General features: G+C 40.9%; 1 protein-coding gene across 3 annotated transcripts in view; it reads left to right on the forward strand.

The window, feature by feature from the left end:
- Positions 1-2,165: 2,165 nt before the first annotated feature.
- DEUP1 (deuterosome assembly protein 1) overlaps positions 2,166-21,451 on the forward strand; it is an 89,868-nt gene continuing 70,582 nt past the window's right edge. The window contains exons 1-4 of one of the 3 annotated variants that reach the window (XM_074372847.1): positions 2,166-2,350; positions 3,513-3,579; positions 18,022-18,193; positions 19,736-19,831. In XM_074372847.1, coding sequence (XP_074228948.1) covers positions 3,539-3,579; positions 18,022-18,193; positions 19,736-19,831 — 309 coding nt within the window. In that variant the 5' untranslated portion in view covers positions 2,166-2,350; positions 3,513-3,538. The remainder of the gene's footprint in view (positions 2,351-3,512; positions 3,580-18,021; positions 18,194-19,735; positions 19,832-21,451) is intronic. The other 2 variants (XM_074372848.1, XM_074372849.1) reach the window with 2 other exon arrangements.

Here is a 21,451-nt window from a genome sequence, read left to right on the forward strand (position 1 = left end):
TTTTTTTTCTAAAATACTTTCCATGCATAAGGTAGTCATAGCTTTTTATTGTAACATGTAATTTTTGAAACTTCTTTTGAAAATGATACAAAAATAAATATTTCCCTTGTTGATAAAAAGATAGACATCAAGCTAATTTATATAACCTTGTTATATATTGAAGTTGTATATTTGTTTTCTGTACTACTTTGATAAATATTGGCATGAAAACTGTTTTGATAATGAAGGGTTTTCAATTTTTAAGGTTCAGTGCATGACTGATTATTATTTATTCTATATAATTGGTCCCTTAGCTTTTCTTCCACAGATCATTCTCGTTCCTCTCCTCATTCCTTTCAAAATGATTTCACCTGAAAAGATCTAATAACAGTTACATTTCAATTCAAGTCTTTGTAGTTCTTTCCTGATGGCGAGGAGTAACAGAAAGGCAGTGGTGGTGGGGCTCCTTGCACTTTAAGCCTTAAATCTCATCCTGAATGAAAACCTTTATTTGTATTAAATTAAATGGGGTATTTCTATTCTATATTGAAATTTTCTTAAAATCTGTCACAGTATGTAAATTCCCACATACTCATGCTTTGCAAGCCCCACTCACATCCATTCTTTCTCATGAAAATATGGCTTTAAATACATCTACTATTACCTATGTGAGATTCTGTCCGCTAAAGAAACCTACTCACCTTAATTTTTGAACAGAGTTTGAGGAACACTGGATTTGGAGTAAGACGATCTAGCTCTTACCTTAGTTGCACTTGAACTAGATGTATCCTCTAGGACAAGTTTTTTATTCTCTCTAAGCCTTAGGTTCCTAATCTGCTGAAAGGAGCTATACTAACACCTGTTACACTGTGTCACGTGGTACATTTGAGCCTATAAGGAAATAACGAACGTTAAAGTACTTACCGATGGTAAAGAGTTACATGTTGTGAGTGATATTGGGCATCCTGAAACTCCATTAAATTTCATTCCTAGTTCCATTTTCCTCTTACTTGGGTCAGAATAAATACATTGATCCATTCAGTTTTAGAAAAGAATAGAGACTATGAGGTTTACAGAATAATGGAAGTCTCAAGTTAAGATAAAATGATCACTCTTGGCAATCATGAGAGCTATGAAACACTTAGAACTAGTACTAAGTTAATTTACACAATTCATCTATGAAACTCATTTGTCAAGAAACAGCGAATGGTTTTTTGAAATTCAGGTGGAATTTGGATGGAGGGATTGGGATATTAAATTGATAGCCATATTAAAGTAGCAAATTAATGTTAACGTTATGAAAGTGGAGCGCAAATAAAAGATTTTTAAGAATTAATCGACTGAATGTATTGGGAAGGAATTCTGTCCCTAAAATAGATGCTGGAATATTTTCCAAACACAAAACTCGAGTGCTTAAAAATATCACTCAGTAAGAAGAAAAAAATGTGTATATGTGGGTGTGTACTACAAGTATATACGTATATATTCTTTCCAATCATTTCTTTAAAATAGGGACGTAAGACAGAGCTTGTCATCAATTATTCTTGGAATTTCGTGAAAAATAGAATTTGGAATCAGTCTCTCTGAGTTCCGTCCACGTTCCTCTTCTTATGAGCTAGTTCCTTCTTCGTGAAAGGGAGGCAATCCTGTCTGCTCCGTCTAACTCACAGAGTTGTTCTACGGGTGTTCTCAATGCGCTGAGTGGGAACGACAGGTATCTCGCTGCTGTTATACCGACCAGAGTAGCAATGCAGTTAAAAAAAAAAAATCCATCTCTTCCCAGCAGAAGACACTTTGGTGAATAGAAAGGCAGCTCTCTCTACCCTATTTCTTTTTATGTTTCAAACGTGGGTAAGAGGGGAGAAAGGCCAAAATGATTTAAGAAAATTGCATTCAGAACCCTCTCCGCAGCTACACTTGGTTCTGGCGTTATTTCGCTCATTCATTCATTCGACAAATACTCACATCAATCCCCGGACACTTTGCAAGGCAGTGGGAGCCACAAGGAGAGGACCCCGAATGTGGTCTCGGGGAACCCTCGGTCTAGTGAGCAGACACTAGGCGCACAACAGCGGGACGGTGAGGACCTGGGAAGCCTCTCGAGGCCGCCCCGCCCCGCCCATCCCCCACCCGACCCCGGCGGCGGCGAGTTCCGCCGCGTCTCCGTGGCAACCGGCGGCGGCGCGACGGCCGGCCGCGGGCGGGGAGGGAGAGGCCGTAACCGCCTCGGAGGCCGCGCGGCGGGCGGGCCCTGGCGGCGGGAGCGCGGCGGCGGGTGGCGGGGCCCCTCGGGGCGGGCCAGGCTGGCGGTGACCCCGGCGTTCCTACTCCCGGGGCCTCAGACCTCTCGGGATAGCGCGGCGCAGCGCAGGTAATCCGCCCCGGCCTCCCCGGAGCCGCCCCGCCCTGGGCCTCTCCCTCGCCCTTCAGCCGGGTGTGCCCGAGAGGGGAGGGGACCCCAACACACCTGCTGGTCCGCGGAGGCTGGCCCTGGACCCCGCGCGGGGTCGGCGGGGGGCCCGGGGCGCGGGGCGCGCGGAGGGTGGAGAGAGGCCCCGACGGACCTTGCAGAATCCAGAGGAGCGATTCTCCCTAAATTAGAAGGTCTAGTTCTAGTTGTGTGGCCTTGGGCAAGTCAGCTGGCTCGCCTGTGCCTCAGTTTCCCTGGTGTTAAACTGAGGGATTTGAGAACCTACAAAACGTGTTCATCTGCCGTTCTGCTCAAGTTTTCGTTCCCGGTTCCAGCCCCTCGCCCTTCTGCTCCACACGCAATTCCAGAGCTCTTAAATCCCTTGGATTTGAGAGTGACCTAAGCCCGCGAGTCTTCCTCCTCTTTCTGCTGTCTTGAATGCTATTTAATTGACTTTTATTCAGTAATTCAGAGGCGTTTTAGTCCTTTTCAATACTTGTCCATTTGTCCTCATAGATTATTTTTTAATTAAAATTTTGTTGCTGGGAAAATCATTTTTTTTACTTTAAGCAAGTACTAACATCCCGATTTTGTCGAAAGAGTGAGCAGGTGCCCACAGAGCCACTGAGGAATTATCAGATTTCTATTTTTAAGCAATTCTTAGCTTTTTTGTCCTAAATCTCATGGTATATTCTAACCAAACCCAGATAGAGTCAAAGAAAGTTCGTTCAAATAAAGGCCGAGTTCAAGGGGATCCACAGGGAAGGAAAGCTTGAGAATATTTAACTGGAACTCCTCTGGAGTAGGAATTCTTTTACTTATCTCATGTACTGAGCACTTTGCAAAGTACCTGGCACCAAGCTGTTGCTCAGTAGATAGTGAATGACTGTTCATTTCAGTCGGTACCACCTATTTCAACTTATCACTAAGCCAAGGTCATAAATGCATGATGGAACACACACCCCCCAAAAGTGTGCAAGTTTCTACATTTTGTGGAACCAAGAACTACTACACTCAGAAAAATTCTTGTAATACCATGGTTTGCCAGTAGCAAAATTTTCTTGTTTTGTAGGTTAACACATGTAAGCATTTTAGGAATCTAGATCATTTTTCTCCCTCACAGATTGAAAATCAAGAAATACAAACCAGATGCAGCAGTTTCTTGACATGGAGAACAATAATACAATGGGGTAAGTGTTAAGAAATTTCTTTTTAATAAGTTGGTACTTTACTGTGCCAAAATTCCTGATGATGTGTGAATTTTAAATTAATAACAGAAGGATATACCAATTATTTGTGATGAGATTGAGGGAAAATTCCGATACCTTTAAGGATCTGTATTTTTGAGTCTTTCCAATTTTGACTATGGATCTGCACTTGCAATCACCATTTTCCAACTTTTCAGTGAGTTTTCCCCATAATTTAGGGTCATGGATGCCCGTATAGGCCTCATGTGCTCTTGTGTTTCCACAGTGCAGGAGCTGCTGGCCAGCTTGCTTCTTTTCTCTGCACCAAGTGCCCAAGCATCCTTCCAGACTTGCCCTTGAGGCTGAAACTTAAACATAGCCTCAAAACAGCAACAGGAACTGGATATTTTACCAAAAGTTTCAGGAAGTGATGGGCAATAGAATTTGTATAGCATTTGCCATTGTAAGAGATTAATTTTTTTTTTAACAAATATCTGTTTCCCTGCCCCTTTCCTGCTACCAGCACCACAAAGGTTTCTCTTCCTACTGTTTCATTAGCCAGCCGGCCACTGGCTGACCCCAAGCTTGGGACAGCGGAGGGTGGGGAGTGAGGGGGAGTGGAGAAGGCAGGGGAGGACTCTGGGAAGAAGTGGTACTGTAGTGCCTAATGTTGACTGTGACTGACTTTGGTGCAAGTGCAACCACTCCCGGTATCTCACTTGCAGTTACTCTGCTCAGACCGTGACTTTTGACATCAGGCTAAAGGGAAGCTGTGCAAGTCTGGATAATAATAACTTTTAAAGTCCTACTGCATACACCTCCTCCCAACAGCCTGCTAGGTGTCATTTTCACTTTACAACTAAGAAAATTGAACATATTAGTTACAGTATAGTCTAAGTTCTTGTAACCAAGAGACTCCCCAGTACAGGGGTTTAATAAGATTAAAGTGTATTTCTGTTTCATGCGCAAGTCCAGAGATGAGCAGACCAGGGCTGGTAGGGCAGCTCTGCCATCCTCACTACATGGTTTCCACTCTGGTCCCAAAGTGATTGCTTCAACTCCCACCATCAGGACTGTGCTCCTGCCAGAGGGAAGGGGGAGGGGCGGGATGAGAGAGTAAGACTATTCCTCTTAGGAGTATGACCTGGGAATGACAAGCTTTGCTTCTGTTCATAGCCCATTAGCCAGAACTTAGCCGCAGGGCAAGAGCTAGCTGCAAGGAAGGCTGAGAAATGTGGTTTCTAACTGGGCAGCCATATGCCCAGCTAAAGCTTAGAGGTACTGTAATAAAAAGAAGAATGGATGTTGGTGGACAGCTTCTGTCATACTGAGTTCAGAAAGGCAGAAAGAGAGAGAAATAAAGCAGGAACTTGCCCCAGAATATACAACTGGTTAGTGGAGGAGGTAGCATTTGAGTTCAGATGTCTAGCTCTAAACCCAGCATTCTTTGCTACTTTGGAAATGGATGGCAAAAAGATGTGAGGAGCAGCCTGCCTATGCCTAGTATGTGTAACAGAGCCAGGGTGGGATTCTGGATTGAGCAGATGTCAGGTCCCAGGTGTGATGATGGCACTAAGGGTTAAGATGCAGATTGACGATCTTGAACCTCAGGGTGGGTACCTGATATCACTTCACTCTTACAAATCTGAGGCCAAGGAGACTGCTGTTTCTCTTCATGCATTCATTTGGGGAAAATTGTGACGTACTGAACGTATGCCAGGCACGGCACTAAGCTCTATGACTCACACAAAGACCATTAAGAAACGGACCTTAAAGAACTGAGAATTTAGTGGGGGGACCATAGAGATTGTTCGGTACAACATAATTACAAGCCAGAGTGAATGAGAATTTCAGAGTGAGAGGTTTCCATGAGGAACCCACCACTCACCACAACAGACATGGGACCAGTCCTTGTCGACCGTGGTTTCCAAAGCGTGGAGAGCCAGGTTGGCTTTGCCTCTGTCCCAAGCACTACTGAGTAATATCTAGATCATGAAGATAATAAAATCTCGTTTGTGAGCGATTTGTTATGTTCTTATCAAACTGTGTCACCGACATACACAGTAACGTTTTGTGGAGCAACCCTCATTTAATAAATATCTATCCGAAGTCTACAATGAGCCATTCATTGGTCTAAACACTAAGACAGCAGTGAACAAAACAGACCACTCCTCCAAGGACTTTATATGTTAGTGGGAGAGACAGTGGGAGCTAAAAGCATGTTCCGTATGGTAACATGAAGAAGAACAAAGCAGGGTAAGGGTGAGAGGAGTGTGGATGGGGAGGTCAAACAAGGAATCCCTGGTAAGGCAGTGTTCGAGCAGAGGTTAGTCTGGGAGAAGAAAGTTCCAGACAGCAGGGACAAAGGTGCAGAGGCCTCCAGTAGGAGCTTTTACACAGAGCATTTATGATGTGGTGAATCACTATTCTCTGACATCTGGGTTATAACAGGGTATGAGTTTTATTTATCCCAGATTCCTCCCAGTTTTTGAAATGGTCATATTTAAGTGAGTTTGTCCTTTTCATTTGTTTTTAGAATGTGTGCCCAGAACATAAATAATTACAGAATGAACAAATGATCTACTTTTATTGGCCTTTTTAAGAGAACCATGTCTGCATTTTGCTTTGTTTTCTGTTATTCATGAATTTCTACTCATTTATTTGTCCTTTTATGTTTTATTTTACTTATCTTGTTTTGATTTTTGAGTTGAAAGATATAGTTCAGTTATTTCCATGATTTCTGGGCTTCATAGTTTCTTAAAATAACAGAAGCATTTAAAGCTAAAGTTCCTCTTGGGCTCAGCTTTGCTGCAGGTTGTAGGATTAGTGTTCCCACTCTCATTTTCTAAATTATCTATTGTTTCAACTTTGATTTCCTTTTTGACTCAAGTGGCATTTAGGAGATGTAACTTCCAGGGGAGTTTAATTATCTTTTTATTATTACTTTCTAATCCCCCTACATCCACGGTCATAGAATATAACCTATATGATAATTCAGTTTCATTAAGTTTATTCTTGTGATATGTCACATGATTAACTTTTATAAAAGTCTTTGGACATTTGAAAACAAATGTATATTCTCTTTTGGTTAAGTAAAAAGGTTAAAAAGGTTATACATATATAATCAAACTGTTTTACTTATTATTATTATGTTCAAATTATGCTTTTCAAATACATTATTACCTTATATTTTGTCTATTTGATCTGTCAAATTTTAAGAAAGAGCTTTACTGTAATTCTGATTTTTGTCCAATTCTTATATTTCGAGCAGTTTTTGTTTTATGTATTTCAGTGTTCTGTTGCTCAGTATGTTGAGGCACATGGGTATTATATCTTCTTGGCACATTGTATGATTTGGCTTTATAAAGTATCTCACAAGCGTGAGTGTTTCTGAGTTCTACTTTGCCTGATATTAATATTGCCATCGCTGTTTTCTTTTTAACTTGCTTTGGTCTGTAATAGCCTTGTTCATCTCTTTTGTAAAGGAAAACATTCAGTCTTTTCCTTCCTATGTAGGGAAAAACCCAATTCTTTCCTACTATGTCTTTCCTCCCTCTGTCTCCTTTACCTTCTCTGAGAACACTTCACTTATGACAGACACTTCTGGTCACCAAACATGTGGAGGTTTTTTTTTTTCCCTCCACCAAGCAATTCTCCAGAACACCAGCTGGGTGTCCTGCAGTTCAACTCATTTCTGACACTGTCTACCCAGAGATAGCTCAGGTCCCGCAGGTTGAGAGCTCGGACCCAAAAGACTGCCTGCCACCCTCTTCAGACCCAAGTCGCAAGCCCAGGTTGTCACCTGTACTTCTGACCAACCAATTCTATAGATGGTAGGTTCCAAGGACCCTCTCCTTGGATTTGATTAATTTGTTAGAGTAGCTCACAGAACTCAGGGAAACACTTAAACTTTGAACTCTGACTTTTATGTAGTTTATTAAAGGATACAGATGGGTATCAGATGGAAAGGATGCCAAGGGCAAGGTGTGTGGGAAGGGGCACACCTCCTCCTAGCACCTCCTCATGTTCACCAACATAGAAGCTCTCAAAACCCCACACTTTGGGGATTTTTATAGAGGCTACATCATGTGGGCATGATTGATCATTAACTCCATTTTCAGCCCTAGAACATCTGTATATTTTTCTTTTTTCTCATAATGTCCATTACTGTCTCTGTGCTGTACCTTCTGGAGGAGTTTCTTCTTCTGGAGGAAGTTCTGTGACGTTGACGGGTCCCTCCAGTGTACCTGGGCGTGGCTTGTTGGTTAGGGGTCTTCACTGTCTGGTCATCAGGTCAGAGAAAATGAGCCATTTTCTCGTTTTCATTTCAGCAGTGATTACATTCTGGTTTTTTTATTGCTCCTATTGAGATCTTTAGTATTGGCAGCCATGTTTTTATCTCCAAGAACTCCTTTTTTGTTATGTTTATTTTGTTGTTCCTTTTACATAGTAAATTGCTTTTATTTATCAATGCACTAAACCGTTGACTCTTATTAAAAATATGAATGAGAAGTGTTTGAAATTCTCTTGCTCCTTATATTAACTCCTTTATAGTCAGTCATTCTGTGGGCGTGGCTCTGGTATATTTCTTCACACCCTTCCATCTGTGCCTCTTTCCAAACCCCAACGACTACTCCATCACCCTGCCTTTCTCCTAGAGTAGCCTCCACTACTGTCCTTTATTATTTATTTTTTATTTTATTTTTTTTTGTTGGGGGGGTAACTAGGTATTTATTTATATGGAGGTACTGGGGATTGAACCCAGGGCCTCGTGCATGCTAAGCACATGGTCTGCCACTGAGCTCTACCCTCCCCAAGCCTCCACTACTGTAGAAGAGAAATCAGCCCACTAACTACAGTGCAGCTGCAGCTCCACGCGGGCTCAGCTTAACCACCAGCCAATGTGTCATGTCTCATATATTTAAGATTATGTTTAAAGCTTATGTTTGATAAACTTATCTCTGAAGGTCATTTCTAAATAAGAATCCCACAAGTGCACTGAGTAATGCTAAGGTCAAGAAAACATATACGTAGAATCCCAAAATGCCTGAATTCTGGAGTGTTATTTTGAAGAATGTCATTTTCCTTGTATAAATGCACATATGATGGATTTCTTCTTTAAAATATCTTTTCTAACTGAAAAAGAACATTCATCTAGATTTTTCCTTTACTTAGTTATACATGTATGTAGTTTTAAAAGTAATTTGATTCTTTATCACTGTTACCAAAAACCCAGCAATCTCCTGTTCCCGCCCCAGCTTTCTACGCCCCAAAACTGCTTTTGGTTCTTTTGGCTGATTCTTTTGGTATTTATCTCTGTATCTCAAAATAACATGCTTATATTGGTACTTTTTGATTTTTCAGTTTTGGGCATTATCTGTTGGCATCCACAATAGTTACTTTTCATGCCCCCACAACACACGCACACACTCTTCCCATTCCTCCCTTCTCCCAGTAGACCATGATTTTGTTTGGATCAGTATTCTGTTTGCCTTGTTAGGACTTTATAAATAAATACTCTTCACCTCTGAGCCTTATAGGGTACTGTGATTACCTCTTCTTTCCTGTACATTTTGTTTTTCCTGGAGCCAACACCTCTAATATCTTCATTATACATTTTTTGAATTTTTCTTCTTTCTGCATAATTTTCTTTAAAAATGTCTTTCTGTTTATATTTGACCTAATTGTGTGAACTGCTTCCCTCAGATGTCTCTGACTGCCGACTGCTAGCTCCTATTTAAGAGTAGTGGAGTCGAAAGCTGCCAGGAAGCTCCATTGTGCAGGGGCGTGGCTTGTTGGCAGGGGACTTCACGGCTGGTCATCAGGCCAGTCAGTCACTTTCTGTCTCTGGCTGGTCAGATTCCAGAGAACACGATCTTGAATTCTCCTGCTTAGAGGGTATAAGTTGGGCTGCCAGTGCTCACTCCCTACTTCCAGAAATACCTAGTGGGTTGCTTCTTGGCTTTCTCCACTGCAGGTTCCCTTTTTTTTCTGTCCTTGTAGGTTTAACCTTGTAGGTTAAAAATATTCCTTTGTTTTATTTTAATAGGATTTGGGAAGGGAGCAAAATGTGTATGTTCATCCATCTTCAACTGCGGTTTCATCTCTCCTGAATGATTTACTCTACTTTTTATTCTGTGATTGATAGCTTACTCATTGATCTTGTTCATAGACTCTTATCAAATCCTTCCTACAAATCTAGGTACTGCTACATGATCTGTGAATTTTTTTTATATGCTGTGAAAGTCATATTTTCAAAGAACCAAGGAAGGTGAACATTAAAGCATAACTTCTCACATCTGAATTCAGAATAGTCCTTTAAAGCAGTAATCTTCTGTGTGTACAATTTTCTTAACCTTTATCCTTTCCCTCTGAGACATATTAATTGATAATCACAACTTTACTTACCAGCTTCTTACAAGTTAAGTACAGTTTTAATTATTGTTTGTAAAAAAATTCTAATATAAGTCAATATATATTGGTAGTTTAATAAATTGTAGTCATGTATTATTTTTGCTTATTGAAAATTCTTTTTAATTTGATTGATTCTTGTGCGATCTGAATGATCCAGACTGTACTTCATTATTATCCCTCCATCATGCTTTTGTCCCCCACAAAACACACATACTCATCTCCAGAGTAATCAAATTTAACAAGCTAGATTCTTATCTCTGAAGAAACAGTGAAGTGGACCTGGGGTAAAATTCTAATATTTCACACTTTGAAGGTAGAACCTGAAATGTTAACACAGTTTTCAGTGATGGTAGGAATTTAGTGAGTGATTTTAAAAGGAGGGAAAGACACTAGGAAGAAAGGGGAGGTAAAGGATAGAGGGAAGGAGGGAGGAAGAGGAGGAGGAAAGAAGGGAATAGAAAGATTCCTTTGAAAGATATGTTAAGCTGCTACCAAGCTAAGGCAAAGATTAAAAATTACCTCTGTGTGAGATAAATTTGCTCATACATTTTACAAGACTATGTTTATAAGAGGTTAGTTGTATTAGTTACAAGTTACATTTTAAAAAGGGAGAGAGAAAAGCCGTGATATGCCTAAATGTAGGCAGGCACAGCAGGGCACAGGCACACTCAGCCTGACCTGATGCTCCAGGTGCTCGGTGGTCTGGCACCTTGGAACTACCTGGAATAGCTGTGAGCGTCTTGTCAGAGCCCTCGTGAAACAGAGAAGTGCCAAACAAGGAAGATTATAGAAACAGGAGGACCTCATTAGTCCTCTCCCCAGGAAAAAAGTGGTCTCATTGGACAGTAGTTAATGTAAAAGCTATTCCTTCCTTGAACTAAACTCAAAAAGCAAAAAGAAAAGGAGAAATAAATGCAAAAATAGACGCAAGGAAAGTGGTGGTACAAGTACCAGTGGCAGTAGGTACGTTCAGAAGGTCATCCAGTAACACTGTAGGCCAATGGGTTCTTTGGCCCCAGCTCTGTTGAGCAGTGTTTGTCTTCCCCCCGTCCTGCCCCAGGGACCAGCACAGTGCCTGACACTGGGAAGTGTGCTGTCAGCATTTTTGGAATGAATGAATTAACTGTAAGAATAATGACCAGTAAAAGGGAACAGAGTTTCAAACCACAGGAACATCAGATACAAAGATACAAATTCAAAGGACCAGACAAATGGAGTCAAAAGTTCAAAATTACCTATAAATGAGGTTGTATGGGAAACAAGGTGTGAAAAATACAGAATCCAGGACAGTCATTATAGATGCATTTGAGGTGTCGAGGGCTAACCTTTTAAACTGGGGGAGTGTGCGGTTCCTGATTACGTAGGAATGGCTTCAAGGGCCAGAGACAAGGTGGACTGGGGCCTGCGTTTGAGGTATCTCTGAGGGTGACATACTAAGACACACTGTTTCTGTCTTTTAATATTGTTTAAATTAGGTTGCGTCTCGAAATCAATATGTGAGTTTGACTATCATTATTTTTTTCTTCTAAAAGCTGTTATTAAGTTGTAGCTTCTTATAATAGGAAGTGTTACAGAGTGAGGGAAGCATGTTTCACATATTGCCGTGCTAAAGCACGGGCGTACGTGGCATAGCTGCATATGGGAAATCCACTGGCGGGGTCTCGGTGCAAGGGAGTCACTGTTACCTACACGGATGCTGAAGTGGACAAAAAGAGCCCGACAGAGCCGGGCGCGCTGTGGGATCGTGTGGTGAAATGGTTTCCACGTTTTCTCTAAGAATTTTATCATTTTCAAGTTAGGAATAGGAAAAAATTAAAAGTTCAAGAATAGGGAAAAATTGGCAGATCAGCAGAACAGCTGACTCACAAAGACAACTGGTCCGAGTACCAAGACAGTCTGTACCCATTCGTGTTGGAAACTGAAGTGGGACATGAGGCACGATTGGTGCTGTGGCCCAGGGGCCCCGGAATATCCAGCTCTCGCCTCAGGTTACAGACAGTCCCAGGGGAGATACATAGACACTTGCAATGGTAAAGAAAAGCAGAACACACTGAGTAATAAACGATAACCAGGCCACCCGCTCACACCGTGTCCGTGCCTGCCCTCTCAGCCATGGTGGTGTTGGCAGAGGGCCAGTGGGGAGCCCGAACCCCCCTTCACCCAGCAGTAGTGGGGAGTCCCTTCTCTCCAGTATTAGCAGAGGTTTAGTCAAGAGCATAGATTTCCACTGTGGCCAGGCAGTAATGAGGCAGCACCCCATTTCTCTGATGGTGCGTTCTCAGAAAAGGCGTGCCAAAACAGAGTTTACGTAAGATCCAGGGTCTCATACCACAATACCCAGACAAATTAGGGTTTTTATTTTTCTGGAGGTTGGCTGTTCAGAGCTGACACTGTGGCTGTACCGTGCCATGGAGCTTACAGTGGAGTGGAGGCGGGCAGAGATGATAACAGATAAAGAAGTATATGTTCTGTCAGGGGGGTGGTGATTTCTGCTTTGAAGAAAAATTAAGCAGGCTATGGGAGCAAAGGGTTACAGAGTAAACCTGACAAGGTAACATTTGAAGAAAGACCTGTGGAAAGTGAGGGCTCTCTTCATATGGCTGCCCTGGGGAATGGCATTCCAGGCGAGGAAATAGCAAAAGCACAGGTTCTGAAGCAGGAACATGCATACGTTTTCAAGGAACAAAAAAGGCCAGTGTGTTTAGAAAGGAGGAGCCAGGAGGAAGGTGGGAGGTGGTGACGGCAGAGAGGCAAAGAGAACCAAGTCCTGTAGGGCCTTGCAGACCTTGGTAAAGGCTTTAGATTTCACTATGTAAAAGGGTGGGGGGCGGTCACTGGAAGGCTTCGAGCATAGCAGTGACATTTTCTAACATAGTTTTGAGAGGCTCATTCTGGTCGCTACGTGAAGAATAGACCATAGCAAGGCAAGGGCAGAAAAGACAGACAAACTGAATGTAATTCAGGTGGGAGATGGCCATGGTTGGGACCAGGGTGGTAGAAATAGGTCTAACAACTGGGCCTGTTGTGACAGAAGAGCTGATAATACTTAAGAGACCATAGGTTGTGTGTGGGGTGTGCAAGGAGAGAAGCAAAGGTTGATCCAAAGGCTTTTGGTCCACCGGCTGCAAGGATAAGGCTGCCACATCCAAATAAGGAAGACTGGAGAGAAGGCAAGCCTGATGTGCGATGCCTGTCACACATCCAAGGGAAGCTCAAATGATCAGCTGGTTCTACAAGTCCAGATGTGTCTTTCTGCTTCATCACCCTCAGTATGTGGCTTTATTGTTTGTTGTCACCTAATGATTGCAAGATGGTTAAACCACCTCCAGCATCACATCCGCCTTCCAGAAAGGGAGCAGAGGAAGGGCAATGGGTGAAAACAAAAGAGTGTGTGTGAGCATTTTATTTGGGGTTCCTATGGAAGCCAAAGCCCTGAAACAAGGATTTGGATACAAGTAATTTGTTTGGGAGATGAAACTGCTCTGTGACAAACTTGCTGGCTTGAAGCAACCAAAGCTTATTCACTTACAGTTCTGGGGTCCAGAAGTCCGAAATCAGTAACACTGGCCCAAAATCAAGGTGTCAGCAGGGCTTTGTTCCCTCCAGGTGCTTGAGGGGAGAATCTGTTCCTTGCTTCTTCCAGCTCCTGGTGACTGCCAGCATTCCTTGGCTTGTGGCTGCACCGTTCTGATCTTTAAGGCTGCATCTTCACATCTGTCTCTATTCATGTTCATAGTCCCTTCTCCTGTGTGTGTCAAATTTCCGTCTGCCTCTTTCTTAGGACCCACCCAGGTAATCTAGGATAATCTCCCCATCTCAAGACCCTTAATTTGTACAAAGAACTTTCTTCCAAAGAAAATAACATTTACAAGTTCCAGGGAACTTGTTCTTTGGGGGCCGTTTTCCCATCTATCATCTATGGGAATGGGGAGGTGAAACAAGGAAGGGCAAGATACCAAACCAGCTACCGCAAAGGGTGACTGGGGTGAAATCCTGATGGGAAACTCTGGAACCCAGTATAAGCCACACCCCTCAGTTATCCCATCCATGGAGCAAGTGAGTCTACACCAGTAACTGATGATTGTTGGTTGAAGGTTGCTCCTGGGAGGATTCAGTTCCCTGTCACTTCTGGCCTATCACACAGGTGGCAAAGAGGACTCCAGTAGCAAGAGAAGACACTCAAAGAAATGCAGGTCCTGTCCACTGGCAATCAGGCTGAGCGCCCAAAGTGGTATCGTGAGGGGTGTGTAGGATGCCAGTGGCAGTTGCTGTGGCCTTCCTTTCAATAGCTTCATGGCAACTTCTGCTTACATGTCACAGGCTAGATTTTGTCAGATGGCTATGCCTAGCGCCACGGGAGCCTGGGAAATGCAGCTGTGTTTTTAGCTGGACACATTTCCACAGTGAATAACATCAGAGATCTGTTGGTTTGGAAGAAAAGAAAGATGGATGTTGAGTAGACAACTAGCCACATAGGAGATAATAATGGAAGCAGGAAGGTAATGAGGTTGACTCAGACCAGGATTTTGTCACTGGATATGGTGAGAAGTGGTCAGAATTTAGGATATTTATTGGAGGCAGTGCCAGTAGGACTGTTGTTCTGGGGTTTGAGGGAGACACAAATCTAGAATCATGAAGGGTTTTAATCTTAAGCAACTGTAGCAGTGGTGCCAATTAAGGAGATGGAGTGGACTGGAGTGGGGGCAGGTTTGTGGTGCAGGGAGTCGAGCACTGCTTTGAACTTGTGAAAACTGAGATGCCTTTGGATATGCCCTGGGAGCATCGGTATGGAATAAGTAGTTGGTTTCAGAAATCTGGAGCTCGGGAGCTCAGACTGAAGATGCAGATTTGGAAGTTACCAGAACAAGCTGGCATTATAAGGTTCATTAGAAATTTCCAACATTTAGGAAACAGTGTATTTCTTAGTTTTATAGCAGTGGAAAAACGGATTATATCAGTGTTTGCCTAATTCTTTGCTGTTTGTATCCAGAGAAATAAATAGCCGGCTGTAGTTTTAAATAGGAAAAGGGTAAAACATCTATCCTCCCATGTGCTAGCACTGCAGTCTCTCATCAAATAGACTTTTGGCAGGAGGGAATTGTAATTGCCTTAGGGACTGGCTTATAGAGTCCAAGCTAATGCATGTGTTATTAAACATTTGTTTGTTATTAATTATATTATATGTTTCAGTGTATTCATATGAAATAATTTTTCAGGTATGTAAGTTTATGAGTATAATGAAATTATTTATACGTCTAGATAATTGTAAAAATCCCCCTGAAGAAAGAGAATCAGTGCTTGCTAGTGTTTCACTATCTCTTTCCCTCATTTGATCTGTGAACCAAGATGTTACTCAGAATGTGAATAGTTATGGAAAAGTTTCAAGAGAAAGTTTATCTGTGATGTAGGTTTTTTAGTAGAACTTTCTTTTATTTTAGAACATAAAAAATGAGATTTTAAATTTGTATGTACCTAGAATTCTGATAGAACACTGATAGACTTGGAAGCTACGACATTAATTTTCTTTCTATAAATGTCCTTCCTTGATGATTATGACGAAGGCTTTAGAGTAAGGCCTTTATAAGTACATTTAAGCATGCTTTATTGGAATAATGGGATTTATACTTCTGCATCCCAACATTAAGCTTATCACAAATGAAAGAGATGAATGGACTGAAAATATCAGCAACCATTCAAGTAATGCAGTAAAAATAGGCATTGCAGTGCTCCTGTGTCAGCAAACATTAGTGATGATGGGAAATAACATTTTTTGGACAAAGAAATAGTGCCTGAGAAATATCTACTTTTAGCTATAATTCAGTAATTAGGCTGGATGACCTCTTGACAGTGATACTGCAAAATAGATTACAGACTTTGACATACACTGCAATCCCCTGATGCCTTTGATACCAGTGGAGAATCTGGGCTTTGTCCTAGACTTGCTGAGTCTGATCAGTTGGGTATGATGGATGATTCTATGCAAACACGGAATGGGTAGTTGACTGGAAGACTTGTAGAAGTCCTCCCACCCTGAAGTGTAAAAGTCTGGCTTTTGTATAGCCAGAAAATAAACCATTCATTCATTTGCTTGACAGTATTGAGTAGCTCATATTATGCCACACTCCACTTTAGTCCTATATTTTAATTCCATTAGCACAGTGCATTCCTATATGCCAAGAAGATAGCAACGGGAAAACTCACTTGTTCACTCTTCAAGGGTGTACTGAGCAGCTGCTGTGTGCTAAGCCCTGGTGAGACAGACTGATACAGTCCATTTTCTTTCAGAGCTAACACTAGCAGAAAAAAAATAGACAAAATGTATTTACAGTAAAGGGTGATGTATGTTGTTATAAAAAAGAATGTGTGAAAACCATTCCTTTTGTTCTGCTGTTTTTCCCCACATCAGAAGCCTCAATTAAAATCCAATCAGGTTATTTATAGAGGAATTAGTGCTTCCTTTTCTCAGGCTTGTTTAGGTTTCAAGTAAAAATTGAGCGCCTTTGGGCCTTAGCCCAGGAATGCCAGAAAGACTTCAGAATGGCACTTTGTACTTAAAACCTCTCTGATGTCAAACCTGCTGAATCCACTGTTGAATGAACCAAAGGGACGTTCCTCATTCAGTTTGACTCTGGGTGTTTTAGAAAGTGATTCTGGAAATTCTGAGTTCTTCGAGTTCAAATACCTGTTTCTAACCTTATCACAATTCAGCTAACTTGTACTGCATTTTCCAAGCAAGTTCTTATTCGAAACACCATGTCCTGCCGTGTGGCATACAGCAAGGTGCTTAATTAAGATGTGAAGCAACTGCCTAGGATCTAGTTCTGGTTCTTCCACTAATTAATATGTGACCTTGATGTCTCTCTGTACATCAGTTTTTTTCAAAATGCCAAATGATTCTTAATTAGCCCTAAAATTCTGATTTGGTGAAACCAAGTGGAGGAAATTATGTCATTTTACACCTGTTTCTCCTGCCTTCCTCCCAGCTACACAAATACATCAGAAGCCCCATCACCCCCGTTGAATGGATACTGAAATAACTTGCTTTTCTAATCTGAACACTTGTGTGTTCCTTAGGCTGAAGTCTGAGGCTTCAGCATCTACCTGCTTGTCCGGTCTGAGTGCCTGGACTTATACCAGGTCCTCGGGGAAGGCTTCAGCTTCTTTGAAGGGGAACCCTGCCTGGGAGCACCCAGCAACCTCACCAACTCTCAGTCACTATAATTCTAGTCATCACCAAGGGTCTTATTTCAAATACAGTAGACCTTCCTAGGCCCAAGATGTTGCCACCTATCTGACTAGTGGTATCTCCATTGTCTAAAACCTTACATGAGTCTGCCCACCCCTGACCAGTAAGATTCCTTCCAAACAGACACCACCAGCCAGATCATGCCCAGTCTCTCTCCTGGAGAGGCGGCAGTGTAGCCCAGGTGTAGTACCTTTGAATCTGGTCCTACCTGGCCTGGGCTTGCTCCTCTGTCCCTGGCAGGCGCGGCTGAAGCCCCAGGTTGCCTGCCGTCAAACCTCCTTCAGCTATGATTAACATAGGATATGTGTATTTACATGTAAGAGCATGGGATCCTTTTTCATAATTAGAATTTCCCTTATAATAATCTCACTCTAAAAATTATTATTGTTAAACTGTCTTTATTATGACCATATTTCTGACATAATTTATGCAACATTTTTTTTTCATTTTAGGACTCCCTTGTCTTAAGTCAAAACTTTTGGGTCACATCAAAACTTTTTGCACATCATAAGAGAAATGAAGGCAGTGACTTTATCAACAAATTGCATTATATTATGGCAGCAACTATACTTTTAAAAATTAAAAAATATATACACTGTTAGCTCTGAAATTAGATTTTTAGTTTAAATTTAAAATGTTAACCTCTAGTTTTTGGAAGTCTTCCTATGTAAATAATTGAACAATTTGAGGAAATGGTGATCAAGCTGTTCAAAGCAATATCATACTTTTTCTTGTCCTCACATTTTGCTCTTTTTAAATATATTTTCCTTTGCTACAATTGCCAGAGCTTCTCCTTGTGAGGCTGAGCTTCAGGAGTTAATGGAACAGATTGACATCATGGTAAGCAACAAGAAATTGGATTGGGAAAGGAAGATGCGAGCTCTGGAGACACGATTAGATCTTCGGGATCAAGAGTTGGCAAATGCACAAACTTGTTTGGATCAGAAAGGTCAAGAGGTAGTGCACAGATGTGTTACTATGTTGGTAATTCCTCGGACTGTTTTTGTTGGGGGAGGTGATTAGATTTACTTATTTATTTATTTATTTTTAGAGGAGGTACAGGGGATTGAACCCAGGACCTTGTGTATGCTGAGAACGCACTCTACCACTTGAGCTATATCCTCCCCGCTCTTCAGACTGTTATAAATAGTATTTATTTTTCCTTATACATACTTTTCATCAGGCATCAGCAATAGTATTCATTAAGGCTTGAAATTCTTAGTGTGCCAAATGTGTGCTATCAAATAAGTGACAGGCAGAGCCTAAACCCACAGTAATTTGCCAGTGCAGACAGACGTATAGTGTCAGTGCCATCTAGGAAAGTAAAGAAACATTTAATTGGTATGGGAAATAAATATTGTTTGCAAGCAGAGATGTTAGTGCTTTTGCTGCTGTAGAATCATAGCTGTGTCATCAAAGCTGTGTCTTTGGAGAAAGCGGAGTTCAGGAGCATTTGCCTCTTCTCATCTGCTAAAAAAATCGTTCCAGAAAGAAGTGAAAAGTCAACTCTTGATTATAGGGAAGGAAAGAAAAGAATTCAGTGAAGGAGGTGTGTGTATACTTGGGTGCCCACTTAGGACAAATGTCCTGGGCCCCCAAGAGGCCACTTATGGCCAAGCTGGTGATGGTAGCAGGAGGTCTAAGTGCTCTCGGGCCTGCAGGGGACTTAAGGAAAACCATACGCTTCACCTAAAATACACTTTGGTGTCTGCATTTTTCTTTGGGCAAGGCATAAGACGAGGTTTACTGAGGTTTCATGTACTAAATGAAACATCATCAGTCAACTTGTTCAGCAGCTGTTTTTCTACCTCTGTTGGCTTCTCAGTGGAACTTAGCTTTTGGAATAGTTAACTATGTTGTTGTTTGGCCTGGTTAACTTAGTTATCAGCATCTGGTTTCCCTTCATAGTAGAGGCAGGTCATCAGATCTGGCATATACAAGGCACCAGTTTCTCACTTCTATACCTGTGATGACACAGATGTGCAAACAGGGGCCTCGTCTGCTTTTTAAGCAAATTCTGTAAGCCAGATGCCTAAGAACTCCTCCTTAGACAGTGTTCTTTTTCTTTTTAATTTGTTAGTTCTTATAAAAATGTAACATTTACTCCAGAGTACCATTAAATCAGAGCTCCCATTGAAGGCAGCAGTGCCTAAAATACGGGGCGGGGGTGTAAGCAGAGGTTCTTACAACAGCGTGGCCTCCCAAAAAGATAATGCAAAGTAAACTCCAAACCTCAGGTTAAAATGTGATGATGAGAAGGATCTTTCGTCAGGCATCTATACTGTACTGTCCTAATGTGTACCCAGTAGAATAGTGCTCGCAATGTTTGGTTTTTGTGAATTTAATTATTAATAAGTATTTTAAGATCCATAGGGCAAATATTTATTCTTGGTTTGGTATGGTGGTTTTATTTGAATTGCACTCCTCTTTTGCACACTTTCTGATTTTTATCAGGCAAAATTTAGAAAAAATCAAAATTAAATTTTATTCTTAATGCAGGTGGGGATACTTAGACAGAAGTTGGACAGTTTGGAAAAATGTAACTTAGCAATGACTCAGAATTACGAAGGACAACTACAAACCCTGAAAGCTCAAGTAAGGAGACTTATTACAACTTAATATCATATGTTTTGACCTATAAAATTGTATTAATTTTATCAAAATGAATTGTTTTTAACACAAGCAAAGGTTCTTGCATTTCAGCTACAAGTTATAGATTTGGCCCTGTCTTTCATTGTTTTATGTATATTGATTTTGTCTCTTTTATTAGATTGTCAGCTCTGTATCCCTTTAACTATTAGCACAGTGCAGACTAATGGCTTTCTGTTTATCATGTGCCTTGTTGATTAATTATATCATAATAATTAGCTATGTGAACAACAACAACAAAATACTGTCTTTTGTGGTCACTCTTCCCTAATGGGGATGTCCTTTCTGCTGTGGCAATTTAAAATATGGAGGTTTACTGTTACAAACTAGATCATTGAAAGAACAAAACTGTTTTTTATTACTTTGTTACTTGTAGGGCTGTTTGATAAACTGCAGGGCTTCTGCCTGTGTGATGAGAGGAGTACTGACTTCTTTATGATTTATCCCTGTATTATCCTCCCCACTGTGCTGGCAAGCAAAAGCTCTTCTCTTTCTTACCCACAGATAACACGTAGGGCAATAATCATCTGAGCATCTTAGGTCTGGTAGGTGCTATATCCTTGCTTAACTAAGTAGTTGAATCAGTGGGAAATATGGTTTGATTATGAAATTGTACTTTACAGCCAACTTTTTTGGGAGTGCAGAGATTTTATAAATAATAATGTAGTTAAAGGAGCCCAGGGTAGTTAAAGCTCCCTGTTAAGTATCTTTTTAAGAAGGTGATTAGCCATTGTGGTAGGAATATGAAACATTTGATGCCACTTAACAGGTGTGATCTTACAAGACTGGCTCTTAAGTCTCCCTAGACATTTTGCCTGCAAATTAAATAGCTGCTGCTAGATGGTTACTTGAGTTATGAAACTTTATATGGATTTTCCTAAGACTCTAAGCATTTTACACTTGTCAGTCAACCTTGCTTTTTTCTATAAAGATAAACCTCTAACATAGCAAAATAAATTTTTTTCCATTTTCAGTTTTATTAGGTAGAATTATTACAATTTGACTTCACATATACATTATATTGCTTGTAAATACATATATACACTATACTGCACACTTTTTTTAGTTTACATATGTGTACTGGTCATTGTTTCTAAGAACAGTTTAGAGCTTTAGGTTTTTAAACTTACGTGGTTATCAAAGGAATAAAGCCAACCGTAAAATAAGAATCAACAGAATGCGGTAATCCAATCATAAAGGACAGTCAAATGTGCTTACACATATTCAAGAAATCAATCATCTAAGTTATAAATAATAAGTAGTTCATTTGTGTCCTTATTTTTTTATTGTATTTTATTTTTTAGATTCCACATATAAGTGATATCATATGGCATTTTTCTTTTTTTTTTAACATTTTTTATTGATTTATAATCATTTTACAATGTTGTGTCAAATTCCAGTGTTCAGCACAATTTTTCAGTCATTCATGGACATATACACACTCATTGTCACATTTTTTTCTCTGTGAGTTATCATAACATTTTGTGTATATTTCCCTGTGCTATACAGTGTAATCTTGTTTATCTATTCTACAATTTTGAAATCCCAGTCTATCCCTTCCCACCC

Source organism: Camelus bactrianus, chromosome 10, assembly GCF_048773025.1.
Source record: "Camelus bactrianus isolate YW-2024 breed Bactrian camel chromosome 10, ASM4877302v1, whole genome shotgun sequence".
Lineage (NCBI taxonomy): Eukaryota > Metazoa > Chordata > Mammalia > Artiodactyla > Camelidae > Camelus > Camelus bactrianus.